The sequence below is a fragment of the Myotis yumanensis genome, unplaced genomic scaffold, assembly GCF_028538775.1.
Source record: "Myotis yumanensis isolate MYYU_CA2020_CCGP unplaced genomic scaffold, mMyoYum1.0.hap1 SCAF_10, whole genome shotgun sequence".
Lineage (NCBI taxonomy): Eukaryota > Metazoa > Chordata > Mammalia > Chiroptera > Vespertilionidae > Myotis > Myotis yumanensis.
The window spans coordinates 1,485,925-1,499,819 of NW_027223761.1; the positions used below are offsets into that span (position 1 = coordinate 1,485,925).

The window sequence follows — 13,895 nt, forward strand, 5'->3', positions numbered from 1 at the left end:
TTGTGGCTCCTTGAACTGAGGCCCTGACCAGGCGGGCAGGTCAGTGGTGCCACCTGGTGGGGCAGCTCAGCACAGCAGCACTGGCTCATCTAACCTGGGAGGTCCTGGCTGCGCCCCTGAACCTGGAGGGGTGGTGCAGCTCTGAGAACACACTAGGGCACTGTTTGGGCTTGGGGCACCACGTGCTGTGCTGGGAAGGGCCTGGGGCGGTGATGGGTGGAGGGAGGAGGAAGGACCAGCCTCTGTTCCTGGAGGGGAGCCAGGCAGGGCGAGGGCTGGGCGAGGACTCTGTCCAGGAGCCAGTGCCCAGGGAGCAGGATCAGGGGGCGTGTCTCCCGTCTGGCCCTTCTGTCGGGTGTGGGCAGAAATGTGTCAGGGACTGACCTGCGGAGACACTGCTCTGGCGACACCCAAGGGTCAGCAGGGAGCCGCCTTGCCCTCCCCACCTGGGCTTGCTTTCCCTTTGGGAACTCGACTGGCCACCTTTCCCCACAGCCTTCCCCGGGGACCCCGGGACGGGCCACTGCAAGCTGATGAGGCCGAGTCCCACGTGCTCCAAAGCAGCAGGGCTCGTGGCTGCAGTTCTCAGGGCCCAGGGACGGGCCCCCCGGGGGCTGCGCCGTCCTGAGTGCCCGGCCTGTCCTGGACAAGCTCAGCCGTCCTGGGTGGGTGTCCAGCAGTGGGGGCAGGGGCATTGCCCCCACCCGGACCCCCCACTCCTGGTGCCTCCCAGCCCTGGGGTCGGCATGGATGTCTGACAGGGCGGTTTCAGTACTTGGGGTGTGTGACCGTCAGCACTCAGCTCAGAAGTCCCCCCAAAACAGCACGTCCACGTGCCCCATTCCCGCCAAAACCGAGCCGCTGGGTCAGGATCTCCTGCAAACGGGACCATGCGGCCGTTTCTTCACTCGGCACGTTCTCCCGTCCACCACGTAGGGCGTCCTCAGGACTTCATTGTGTGTCTTTTTAAAGGACATTTTTATTGATTTCAGAGAGGAAGGGAGAGGGAGACGGAAACATCACTGATGACAGAATCACTGATCGGCTGCCTCCTGCACGCACCACACGGGATTGAGCCCACCACCCAGGCATGTGCCCCGACCGGGAACTGAACCCACTGAGCCACGCTGGCTGGGCAGGACTTCATTCTTTCACGGCAAATGTCCCACCACATGGCGATCACGCTGCCCCTTAACAAGATGCCACGCATGGGGCCAGTCTGTCCATTCATTCCTGAGAACGCTGCTGCAGGTGTCCTGGGCGAGTGGGGAACCCCAGAGGCAAGGACAGGAAGCCAGGCTCCAAACCCGCCCCTGCCCCTCCTGGGGCTTTCTGGTTCCTCCTCCCACCCCTCCCGGGCCGAGCTGCAGGGAGCAGAGCCTCGGCCCAGGGGACGGCCGACCGGGGCAGAGTAGACGTGCCGGTCAGAACCCTCAGCAGGAACGGTCAGCTTTACGGGGACACAGATAATGCCGGGTTTGTGCAGACAGCCACCCGTCACCATGTGGTGGCACCTGGGGACGGGGCTGACACCAGGCCAAGTCGCCTTCCGGGAAATGCCAACAGGAATGTGGAGTGTGAGCTGGTCAGGGGCCGGGAGGAAGCGCCGGGCCTGGGGGCCGACTTGCTTGTTCCCAGGGGCTGGAAGCAGCAGATGCAGCTCCAGGGGGGACCCCAACCACAGGCCACAGCCCAGCCAGGCACCCGGGGAAGCCTGAGGGTGGTCAGGCTGTGCTGGGAGGGAGGCTTCCGGACAGCCGCCCGGCGTCCCCAGCAGAGGCCTGTCCAGGGCCTCCTTCCAAGGGAGCTCCTGTTTGCTATGTCCACCCTGACACCCTCAGAGCAGCCGCAGGGCGGGGCCTGTGCAGCGCTGTCTAAGGAGCCCCTGGGCTGTGTTTGAAGGTCAAAGGTCAACAGTGTTTCCACGTCAGGGATGCGGTGCCATGCCGTCTGCCCTGAGGTCCACCCGGGACTGACATGGGTCACCACCACACTGAACCCACACAAGAGGCAAAGTTAAAATCGGGGCAAGTCTGGGGGCCTGGAGCTGTGACCACAAGATTAATTCCCCTTCACCTGGGACCCAAGTCAAAAGTGCTGACCAAGCTCCAGCCAGCGGGCCCCTCCCCACTCAGCCAACACCCGGAGGCTGGGGGACAGACCGGCCTGGGCACGGCCCTCACCGCACAGGTACCGACTCCGGTACCCCTGCCTGTCACTGCTGGGCCAGCGTGATCATCCTGGCTCCCAGGAGGGTCGGCCTCAGCTCCCCGACCTGGGTGCCAGGGACAGGCAGAGGGAGACACCCAGTGCTGGTCCAGGAAGACCAGAGGGGCCACGACCCCACCCTGGAACGCCCCAGCTGATTCTCTGGGTACCGACTCCCTGTGGGCTGCTCCACATGGAACCCGAGCCCCACCAGGTGCCCCTGCAGCACCCTTGGCCTCACACCCGCCAAGACCCGACCCCCTCAGGCTGAGCCTGGAGGCCCTGCAGTCCCAGGGGCCTGGTCGGGTGAAGTCAGCCCCGGGAGCTGTCAGAGGCTCGGGCCCTGGAGGCCTGAGTCCCGCAGCCTCTGGGGACCTGGGCCTCTGGAGGTGGTGGCATCACTGGCAGATAGGCTGGCTCAGCGGCGACCGCGTCACTTCCTGCAGGACGGATACCAGGTCAAGGCTCGGGCGCCAGCAGCAGCCATCACAGGGAACGTGGCCCAGCAGCCCTCACATCGCCCATCGCCCGCGCCCCTCACCGGCTGCCGCAGAGGAAGAGCAGGTTCTGCACGGCGGGCACAGTGGAACCTGCGTTCTGGCCCGTGACGAGGTGGCGGTCCAGCACCACGTGCACAGCGTCAGGCTCGCTGGCTGCAGGAGACCCGAGGGCACAGGCCTCAGACAACACCCCATGCGGGCAGTGCCCAGCCCGGCCCACCCACCGGGGCTGTGAGCTCCAGGTCAGCCTGCGGGGTTTCAGAGCCGCCAGCCACCGAGGTCAGCTGGGTGCTCAGTCCCAGGAGGCTGGCCTGGCCAGTGTGTCCCACCGTCGCCTGCAGCAGCGCCCAGCTCACCACTGAAGCTGGCACCTGCGTCCTTCACAAAGTCCTCCACGATGAGAGGCAGGCGGGCGAAGCCAGGGGCCCTGACGAGCTCGTACACGGAGGGCTGCGGGGAAAGGGCATCCGCTGCTCAGGCAGAGCCCATCCAGGCAGGGCCCTGCCCTCCCCCTGGGAAGGAGCACAGCATTGCTCCAAGGCTGAACCCCGGGGGAGGCCCTCCTGCTGTGGGTTTCCGGGGTGACATGCCCTCCCCCAGCATCGAGGCACATGGGAGGCCAGCGGGAGCTGAGCCCTGCAGTGAGCGAAAGGCCTGGAGGTGGAACAGAGCCACGGCCTGTGGGGTGGGGGCCGGGGCCACAGGAGCACTGAGGAGTCGCCCAGGCTCCTCTCCTGTCCGGTCCTCACCTGGACCTGGACCTGGGACCAGACCAGCTGAGTGCCGCCTCCAGCAGCCAGGCCTCAGTCCTCGCCACATGGACCCTCCCTCCTAGATCTGCCCAGGACCTCCCGGCCCGCTCCCGGCCACCTGTGAATGCTGAGCCGCCCCGGGCGCCCTGGCTCCTGGTCAGGCGCAAAGCAAGCTCAACCCGAGCCCGCTCCTCCCCATGCCCACAGCCAGCAAAGCAAAGCAAAGCGGGGCTGTGAGGGTTGGGCGAGGCAGGGCCTCTGTCCTCACCCACAGCCTGAACGGGCCTCCGTGATGCCAGGAGACAACAGACAACGGCAAGCATGGTGCCGTCTGGACAAGTGGTGTCACCCGGCCAGAGGGGACCGTGGGCCCCAGCGTCCCGGCCGTCCCTGTGCTTCAGGCCTGAGCGCGCCCGGCCCTGCTGCACTCACCCCAGTCACGCTGTAGCCTCGGAACACCCACGACCGGTCCTCGTTGGTGGCGCAGCACAGCGCGGCGACCCCGTGGCCAACCGCGCAGATGGGCTCTGAAAGCAGCGGCGGGCGGGGCTGAGGTCCTGGAGGCCGGGGGCCTGGCCCTCTCCCAACACCCCACCCACCACAGCCGACCTCCTGGAGGCCGCTGCCCCGCCGCTGGAAACACGGGGAGCTGCTGCTTCCGGCTCAAACCTCCAGTTCCGGTGGCTGAGAAACAAGCACAAGGAGGCGTCTCGAGGGCAAGCAGGTCCATTTGCCAGCCCAGCGGCACTCACCGCCCCCCTGGCCCTCTCAGGGCAAACGGCCTGTACCCTCCAGGCCCCACTCGCCCTCTGAGGGCACCACCGTCACCGCTGTCACCGCTGCCTGAGCGCAGCCCACCTGGAGACGCCCCTCCTGACTGCAGTGGGAAGGCGCCCGCCCTCCTTCCCTCTCTCAGGGCTCCAGGCAGTGCCCCTGCCCTGCCAGCGCCGCCCTGGCTCCGGGCCTGCCACCCAGAGGCTGCCTGGCACAAGTGCGTTCCCACGGCTGTGGTGGCCGGGAGCAATCGCTGCCTGTCCCGGTGGCTGGTGCTGGGGACAGGAGGCCCGTTCTCACCGACAAAGGACACTGTGTGGAGCCTGGGTTTTTGTCGGCTGGTCCCTAATGAGCAGACATGTGCCTCTGAGCCCAAGGCAGACCAGGGCGGCCGGCCAGGTCTCCAGAGCAGCCTTTCTCCCAGCCCTGCTGGCCTCGGCCCCAGCCTGGACCCGGGGCTTTCCCACCAGGAACAAAGCCAGCATCCTGCCCTCCCCCCGCGGAGGGGCCCAGGGCGCACAGCCCCCAGCCCGAGGGGGCCAGGCAGAGGGCCCACAGGGGTGCTGGCCAAAGGGCAGGGTTGGGAGTGCCCACCCTCATGTGTGGAACAGCTGAGTAAACTTGACCCCCGGGGCTCTACATTGAAGTGATCTGACATTTTCAGCCCCAAGACCTGAACCCTGAAATCCACGGCTGCCGCGCCCACCCCCAGCACAGGCACCTTCCTGCCTCCCCTCCGTTTGTGGAGCGCCCCCCGACACACACCCCCAGGACAGGGGTCACCTACTGCTCTCCGAGTGGAAGTGCTGCAGGATTCGGGCCAGAGACCCACTGCTGGCCAGGTCGGCCAGGGCCCCGGGGCAGCTGGGAATCAGGAGGGCATGGTACCGGGCACCTGGGGAGACCACAGGCCAGTCAGTCCTCTTGCTCCTGCCGCCAGACACCATCCTTTGTCCCTGTCCCTACCCCGGCCAAGGCTCCCACAGCCCATGGACCATTCCTGCCTCCCATCTCCACGTGCCGCCACCTCTCCCCGCAGAGGCAGCTGGGAACTCTGGGCCCAAGACGCAGGAGGGGGGCGGCCATAGACAGCCACAGCTCCTGGCAGCAAGCCCTAGGGAGCTCCAGGAGTAGAGTGAGGGAGCGCTGTGGGGCCACAAACCCACCTGGAACCCCACACGCCCGACCCTCCAAGGTCTCGGGCCCTCACCGTCGATGGACTCGAGCTTGGCGGGGCTGGCATAGGCCTTGAGGCGGAAGTCCTGCACCCAGCGTGCATTGCTCTCACTCACGTCCACAAAGTCCATGGTCTTCCCCTGCGGAGCCCCGAGGCCCAAGGTCAGCGAGGACACCCTGCTGGCTCACAGGGGTGCTCAGAACAAGGAAGGGAGCCCAGGACCAATGGCAGCCCCTCAGGGACAAAGGTACCCAACAGCCCAGGCCTCTCACCAGAGCTCCACGCACCCAAGCTCCATGTCAGCCCCACCCGCCCACACTGGTCCTCAGTCGCCGATAAAGCGGCAGCCAATGTCCCACCCACCTCAGGGTGACCCTGGAAACCCTTAGCACATCACTGCTGTGACCGGGCCCCATGCACCGGAGGGCTGCACTCCCTCCTGCTGGAAGGTCTGCGCCCTCCTTTCTCTGTGCAGACGCTGACCCATAATCCCAGTGGGTCTTGGACCCTCTGCCCACGCCAGATCCCGAGGGTCACAGCAGCCTCGGCTCACCCCTTATCCCAGCGACAGCACTCTCCCCCCACCCCCCACCCCCAGAAAGAAAGGGGGCTGGACTTACCCCAGGGGTGGCCACCTGCAGGTTGAAGGCAGCGCTGGCCAATGTGAAGCAGTGGAGGAAGGACTGGGCTGACACTCCTGCGAGAAAGACACGTGGGTGGGTGCTGGGCTGGCAGCCCCTCCTGCCCGAGGCAGCTGCCTGGCCACCCCCAGGCTTCTCCTGCTCCAGGACCACCTGAGGAGCAGCCCCCCCCCCCCACACCTCATCCCAGGGCCCCACCCCGGGACTCTCCCCCCTACCCCCCACCCCCCGGCTCTCTCCCCAGTCTGGCCCTAGAGGCCTTTCCAGAAGGCACACCCAAGTGTGAGGTTCCCTCTCATTAAACCAGCAGGGCCTGGTTTATCCCGTTAGGCCCGGGAGGGAGCGACGGAGCCCCCACTCCACCAGGCTGAGCCAGGGAGGGCGGCAGAGGGCAAGGCTCCTGCCCACGGAGGTGGGGCTGTGGCTCCTGTCACAGGAAGGTGGGTGCATTCCCACCCCTCCTCCTGGGCCAGGGCAGTCTCAGCCCTGTCCTCACAGGAGCTCCTGAACGCCCGTGGGCTCCGGCCCCCTTCTGCCCGCGCCGTCTGGAAGCTCCTGGCTGCGAGGGGCTGCGGCCCCACCAGGGACGTCACCTCTAAATGGGCTTGACCGCATCCTTCCACCTGTTTCAATCCTGGGACCCAATCCCTAAACCTCACGTTCATCTTTATTCACGCTTACGAGTTAGTACATGTTCACTGTAGGAAGTCCTTACATTGAGCAAAAACAGTCTTTCCCAATCACCCCCCTTCCCAGTTCCTCAAACCCTTGCTCTCCCACCCCCGCCCCCTTCACCCCAGGACCCCAAGGGGACTAGGCGGGCCCGCTGGTCCTGCCCAGAGCCTAGTGGTCCTTTCAGGGCTGTGCCCGCCCCATGTTCTCAACATCCCCCGCTCCTGGCACAGCCAAGCTGGTGCGACCCTGAACCCTTTCAATGGCTCCTCCGACCCTTGAGCTCCCCATCGGGGTGGGGGCAGGACCCTGGCTCCCGCCCGCATTCTAGGCACAGGCCACTCAGGGCCCCCGGGGCTCAGCACACGGTGACCCCGTGACCCGGTCCTCCTCCTTGGCCCACTGAGCAGCTACACAAGCTGAGCAGACCAGGCTCCAGAGACCCCGGCCCCAACCCCGGTCCTCCAGCCGCTCCCGGTGGCCGTGGGCTCGCCACTTCCCTCCGTGACGGGACACAGGCGAGGACCCGGGAAGAGCTCAGAGCGGCACCAGGTGCCCGAATCTGCCCATTCCTTCCTGCCGGCCCCCGGCACCCAGGCCCTGCGGGAGAGCGCGGGCAGCACGGGACCCACGAGCCCCGGGCCTCTCCGGGTCCCTGACACCTGGCGGGGCCGGGGTCCCCGGTCCCGGCGCATCTACCTCCCCGCCCACCGGACAGTCCCTCTCCGACCGCACCCTCCGGGGCGTGCGCACTGAACAGCACAGGCTCGTGACCCACCCGTCAGGCAGGCCCACGCCCGGGGACACCCACTGCCCCCCCGCAGCAGGCCCAGGACGCCTCCCCGCTGGGCGCCCCACAAGGCGTTCAGACTGTGGCTGAGCCGCTCGAGGGGGCGGGCCTCCGGCCTCAGCGGGTGCGTTTGCCTCGCCCTCCCGCGCGGTCCCCCCGGCCCCCCCGGCTCCCTCCGGCCCCCCTCCGCGCGAGCCTCACCCTCGGCGGCGCCGCTGGCCACGAGGAGGCATGCGGGCCGGTTCGGAAGCCGCTCGGACGCCATGGGCTCCACCGCAGTCGGCGCGGACTGCGCGTGCGCGGAGCCTGCCTGCCTGCGCGCGCACCCGGCCGGGGAAGCGCTGGTCACGTGCCGCCGGGGCCTGGGGGCGGGGCCTGGAGCAGCCCTGGGCGCATGCGCCGTCCTCCAGCCCCGCCCCCCTCTGCAGCGTCCCGGGTCCTTCCCCCGCGCAGCCAGTACGGCGCCCCCGGAGGCCCCGCGCGGAGCCCCGAGCTTGGCGGCAGCGCCGGGAGGAAGTTCCGGGGGTCGAACCCCTGCGCGACCTTGTTTCTCTCGCTGCCCTCGCGTTTTCTCTGGCAACGGGCACTGCCCGCCACCCCGGGGTTGGGCGGAGTTGCCCGGCCGAGGGTCCCTTCCTGTGGATCGGGCATGGGACTCGCGATCCCTGGGAGCCGTGCGGCCCTGGGTGCGGGGCAGCGTGAGGGCGAGGAGGGAGGCGGCGGGGGCCCCTCTGAGGAGGCCAGGCTTGGAGCTCCAGGCAGAGGGGTTCCTAACCGGGAGGGTCTGCAGGTGGGGCCCCGGGGCGGGTTCGGCCCCACCAGGATGGTGGGGGAGACAGAGCATCCACTCTCGGGTTCAGCTAAGCCCCTGGAAGCTGGGGTGTCGCTTCCTGGGATGGGGGTGCCGAGTTAGGTGAGGAACGTCCAAGTGCTGTCGGGCCAGGTTGCATTAGAGGCAGTTTTAGCACAGACTGTCCGGGAGGCAGGGGTGGGGGGTGGACACGTGGGCCTTCAGTGGGTGGAGGGCGCTCTCTAAGGCCTGGCTGGAGAGAAGGGAGGCCCGTGGAGGGCTCGGGCCCAAGCTGGGGTTAAGAGGGTGGCCCAGGGGTTGAGCATCAACCTATGAGCGGGAGGTCTCAGTTCCATTTTCCGTCAGGGCACGTGCCGGGGTTGCGGGCTCGATCCCAGTAAGGGGCGTGCGGGAGGCAGCCGATCAATGATTCTCTCTCATCATCTTCTCTCTCTCTCCCTTCCTCTCTGAAGTCAATAAAAATGTATTTTTTTAAAAAAGAGGGAGTGGCCCTGCCCCTGGGCACCCTCAGTCCCCCCGCAGGGTGCCCCAGGTCCTGCCAGCCGCTGCTGACTAGGCAACCCTTTGTCACAAGTGGGAACTGCTGAAGTCCAGGCCAAGGTCCCTCCACCGGACACTCCCTGCCTCCACAGCACAGGCGCTGCCCTCTGCCCAGCCCAGCCCCATGCTCCCCGGGCACAGTCAGCAGCACCTTGCCCCACCCACTCAGGACCCTCCCTTGGGAGGTTGAGGAGGAGCTGGGGCTCCTGGCGGTGGCAGGGCATGGGACGGGACAGGTGGGAACCTGGCGCCTGTGTTGGGTGGGTGGAGGAGTTTAGATGGAGACCAGCAGGCCTGAGGTCAGACCACCGGCTGGGCCTAGCCAGTCGAGAGCCTTCTGGGTCCAGGGAGGGATCCCCTCCCCACCATGCAAGTCCCTGGGTGTCAGACCCAGGAGCTGGAGGAAGACCACGGGGTCCTCCTGCTGGCCCAGCACCCCCTGCACCGCCCCAGGCCCTGAGCTGGCTGAGACGCAGGTGCAGGTGCTCAGGTGCAGGTGCTCGTGGCGGGGAAGCCCTGCGGCTCCAGGAGCTCAGGAGCCGGCCTCTTCACACCACGGGACTCGTTAAGTCCTTTCTGTCTCTAAGGAAGAGGATGGAGGAGGAAGCCAGGCGGCAGCAACACCGTGGGGAGGCCAGTGTGTGCGCGCACCTGTGCCCATGGTGTGCACCTTCTGTACACCTGGGGGCAGCAGGGTGCCTGGTGGGCTCACACACCCGGGCAGGGGGAGCAGACGCCGAGTCCAGGCCCCCTATGTGGGCATCACCTTTGGTCTGTCTCCGCACGTGACCCGTCCAGGTTGGCGTGGTTAGGTGTGCCGCAGCTCCAGGTGGGCGAGCCTGTGAAGGCTCAGTCCCGTGTGGCCTCTGGGTGCTGCTGGGCCTCCTGCTCTCTTCCTTGGTGACACCCTCCTTTTGGGAACACACCCGGGCCACAGAGATGCCCAGGTGTGCCACGGCCGGTCACTGGGAGGCAGGGAGCGTCTATCTGCCCGGCCCTGGGAGCAGGTGTGAGGTCAGAGGGGAGGATGGTTGGGTGGGGGCCGGCTGAAGGCCCGGGAGTCGGAGGGCTCTGGCCCAGCAGCCAGGGTGAGGGTCTGCAGTGGGGAGTCACCCCCGCCGGCCCCCCTGATGGAGGAAGAGGTTCTGAAACCACCCTCAGCCCATGCCCAGATCTGGGGGAGGTGGGTTCTCGAGGCATTGGCCAGCCCTACCCCCGACAGACCAAGAATGCATTCGGGGTGGGGCCCCAAAGGAGTTGCACACTCTTGGGGGTGGGAGGGGCGCTAGAGAGGAAACAGAAAGTGGCCCCTACAGGTGCACCGTCTTCCGCCCTGTTCAGGCGCCTGTGCCCTATGGCGCCCACCTGTGGCAGGACGGCGTCCTGAGGTGCTGGTGCTCAGAATGCAAAGGCTGAGAGTGGAGTCTCGGGGTCCACCTGGAGCCCTGGGGGTGCTGCTGCCCCTGAGCTCCCGTTCCCCAGGCGGCCCTGTGGGTCGTGTGCACTTCTTATACCTGAGCCCTTTGGTGCCTGGCCTTTCGTTTACCAGTGGTTCTCAACCTTCCTAACGCCGCGACCCTTTAATACCGTTCCTCATGTTGTGGTGACCCCCAACCATAAAATTATTTTCGTTGCTACTTCATAACTGTCATGTTGCTACTGTTATGAATCTTAATGTAAATATCTGATATGCAAGATGTATTTTCATTGTTACACATTGAACATAATTAAAGCATCGTGATTAATCACAAAAACAGTATGTAATTATATATGTGTTTTCCGATGGTCTTAGGCGACCCCTGTGAAAGGGTCATTCGACCCCCAAAGGGTTGCGACCCACAGGTTGAGAACCGCTGGTTTAGACCCTAAAAGTAGTTCTGTGGAGCCGGCCAGTGTGGCTCAGTGGCTGAGTGTTTACCCAGGAACCAAGAGGTTGCTGGTTTGACTCCCGGTCAGGGCACGTGCCGGGTTGTGGGCTCGGTCCCCAGCAGGGGGCGTGCGGGAGGCAGCCGAGCGCCAGAGCCCACCAAGGGCCCAGGTCTCAGCTCTGGGATTCTGACCTCCGGGGAGGAGCCGCCAGGGGCTGAGCGAGTGGGAATTGAAGGGAAGCAAACAGGAGGGCCTTACAACACGATGTCACGCTCCAGGCGTGGGCAGGGCAGCGCGGCCTTGCGGGAGGGCCCGCTTCCTGGGCTGCACCCTCAGACCTGCTGGTGGAGGAGACAGCACCATCTCCAGCCTCCACACACCAAACCTGGCGTCCAGCAGGCTGCACGCCTCAGTGCGAGCAGATGCCAAGCGTATCCAGGAGAACGAGGGAGAACGTCCGCCCGCCAACCTCCAGAGCTCACGCGGCCCAACGCGGCGCCTGATAAACTCCGTGTCAGCATTTCGCCTTCAGGACACAGCGAGCGGCGAGCCGGCCAGGGAGCGGCGGTGTTTGCAGTGCGGCTCAGGCTCATACTCAGAGCACATCGAGAGGCCCAACAAGTAAGGGAGACGAGGCCATTCCACCCAAGGCAAATGCACAATCACAGCCAAACCCAGACGGCCCAGAACCGGTGAAAGGGGCGTGTCAGGCCGCGCTCTCCGGTGTCGCCAGGGCGAGAGCAGCGGCGCCCGCGTGGCTGATCCCGGGCAGGAGGCGGGCGGCAGCGTCAGGCACACGCTGTGTCACCCAGACCCACCGGCAGGCATGACGCGTGGAGCAGGGCCTTAAGCAGACACGCGCCGTGGCCACAGCAGCAGTCACGGCGGTGGGAAGGCGGGGGCAGCCCGAGTGTCCGTGGACGGAGGGTGGACACAGTGCGGCCACCCCCACGACGGGGGCTGCGCAGCCTTAAAAGGGAGCGAACCCGCACCTGCTGCGACGCGGAGAGACCCTGACGGCACACGTGCAACGAGGCCGTCACGCAGGGCGCGTTCCGTGTGACCCCACGTGAGGTCCTGAAGGGTCAGAGCCACAGGGGCAGAAAGTAGGATGGTGCGTGGCAGGGGCAGGGGCGGGGTGTTTGGGGGGAGAGGGTCTGTTTGGTAAAATGAAGAGAGTCCTGCAGCCCAGCTGGTGTAGCCGGTGGCTGAGCGTCGACCTGTGAACCCTGAGATCAGGGTTTGATCCCCGGTCGGGGCACCTGCCTGGGCTGCAGGCTGGGTCCCCAGTGCGGGGCGTGCAGGAGGCAGCCGATCCATGCTTCTCTCTCATCATTGACGTTTCTCTCTCTCCCTCTCCCTGCCTCTCTGACATCAACACAAATACATTTTAAGAGAGAGAGAGAGACAGACAGACAGACAGACAGAGTCCTGGATGCTGGTGGGACGGCTACTCGATGATGTGAAGATGATGTGAATGCGCTTCATGCCACCGAGCTGTGCACCTAAAGGTTAGAATAAATCGCAGGTTTCGTGTTCTGTGTATTTTACTATTTAAAAACCACAGTATAGCCCTGGCCGGTTTGGTTCAGTGGATAGAGTGTCGGCCTGCGGACTGAGGGGTCCCAGGTTCAATTCCGGTCAAGGGCATGTACCTGGGTTGCGGGCACATCCCCAGTGGGGGTGTCGGGAGGCAGCTGATTGATGTTTCTTACTCTCTATCCCTCTCCTTTCCTCTCTGTAAAAAATCAATAAAATATATTTTTAAAAAATAAGAACCACAGTATACGCACCGCTGAGACGCCAGGCACCAAGGGCATCCCAAGGATTCCCGTTGCTGCTGTGTCTACAGTCGCAAGAAATTGGAAACAACTTCAACACCCTCACAGGGAACCCATCACAGAAGGAGGCGCCTCGTGGGGCGGGGGGGTGTCACCGCCTCCAAAGGACCCACCAGACAGGACGCCAGAGCCCAGCCTCCCGCCGCCTGGGCTCCCTCCCCGCCTCCGCAAATGTCAGGAGGGTTAGTTGGTTGTTTGCTTTAACGGTTCCAGTCACAGAATAGAGAATGGGAGTAGGGGCTGGCCTGCAGGCTGAGTGGCCCCCTGGTGCCTGGGGGTGGGGGGCAGGAGCCTAGGGGATGGGCAATGTCGGGCGAAGTCCGGGACAGCTGGAGCGGGCAGCCCAGCGCGGCCAGCAGGAGGCTGCATATGGGGCAGGCCTGGGCCGGGCGTCTGGTCTGTTCGGATGCTCGCAAGGAATGTGTCTGGGCCTGAGATGGGGTGCTCGCAAGGAACGTGTCTGGGCCCGAGATGGGGTGCTCGCCAGGGTCTGCCAGTCTGGGAGGTGGGCACAGGGAGGACCAGAGGGGAAGATGTGCCCAGTACAGCCCCTCGGAGAAGGCAGGGCCCACAGCATTGCTTCTCGGTTCCCGTGGGCCTTACTCCCCGGCCCCTGCCCCGCCAGCCAGCCGCCTGCAGCTGGGGTCCCGGGCCGGCCTGGCCAGGTGGGCACCGGGAGCTGTGGGTGGGAGGTGAGGAGAGAAGGGAACCCCCACCCCGCAGTCTCCCGTGCCCTCCGGGGATGGGGAGCTCACTGCGGAGAGGGGGTGCAGAGAAAGGGCCCTCCTGGCTGGAGGCCAACCCGAGGAACCAGGTCCCCCTCCCCCACCCCAAGTCCCCGTCCCCCCTGCGCAGTGTGGCCCGGGCAGCAGGAAGGCCTGGCTGTGGGGCCGGCCCCGGAAGGGCTGTGAGCGGAGCCAACCAGGGTCAAGGGCATGGCGGTGGCAGGGCAGGGCCGGGGGACTCTTCTCTGGAAAGCCAGGTGGTGTGGGGGTGATCCTGACCCTGACGGGGCGGGGGACCCCGACTCTCCCAGACCCATGCAGGTGAGGACGCCAGCCCAGCCGAGAGACAACAGTTTATTGTAGACTCGGCCTCCACTCAGGCCCAGCGTTCCAGCGGCCGGCTGGCCAGGAAAGGGCACGTCAGGGTCCCACGGTGCCCGCCGCCGCCCTCCAGAGCTGCCCGCTGCCACCGTGCTGGGGGTCACGCCGGGGCTACGTGGGCTAAAGAGGGGCTGCCCAGCACGGTCCCCCTGCGGGCACAGTGGGGCGGTGGACATGGTGATGATCACCCACCAAGTGGTCCTACTCTACCTGT

At 65.9% G+C, this 13,895-nt stretch overlaps 1 protein-coding gene across 3 annotated transcripts; it reads right to left on the reverse strand.

Annotated features, from left to right (window-relative positions):
- Positions 1-977: 977 nt before the first annotated feature.
- Positions 978-7,790, reverse strand: GATD1 (glutamine amidotransferase class 1 domain containing 1). 3 transcript variants are annotated; one of them, XM_070427179.1, is made up of 9 exons: positions 7,716-7,790; positions 6,032-6,108; positions 5,445-5,550; positions 5,022-5,129; positions 4,070-4,144; positions 3,893-3,987; positions 3,065-3,158; positions 2,750-2,861; positions 978-2,648 (listed from the first exon to the last, which is right to left on the reverse strand). In XM_070427179.1, the coding sequence occupies exons 1-9, from the start codon at positions 7,777-7,779 to the stop codon at positions 2,642-2,644; spliced, it is 738 nt and encodes a 245-aa protein (XP_070283280.1). In that variant the 5' UTR covers positions 7,780-7,790; the 3' UTR covers positions 978-2,641. The 3 variants fall into 3 exon arrangements, with proteins under 3 accessions (XP_070283280.1, XP_070283282.1, XP_070283281.1); XM_070427181.1 differs by lacking the exon at positions 4,070-4,144; XM_070427180.1 differs by having other exon boundaries at positions 978-2,861.
- Positions 7,791-13,895: the final 6,105 nt, after the last annotated feature.

Bases quoted from the DNA above. Each gene is read 5' to 3' on its own strand.
- GATD1 (XM_070427179.1), bottom strand. From the start codon at position 7,779: ATGGCGTCCGAGCGGCTTCCGAACCGGCCCGCATGCCTCCTCGTGGCC. The intron at 5,130-5,444 runs GTGAGGGCCCGA...TGGTCTCCCCAG, and splicing joins CAAGCTCGAGTCCATCGACG to GTGCCCGGTACCATGCCCTC. The intron at 2,862-3,064 runs GTGAGCTGGGCG...GGTCTCCTGCAG, and splicing joins CGCAGGTGCCAGCTTCAGTG to CCAGCGAGCCTGACGCTGTG.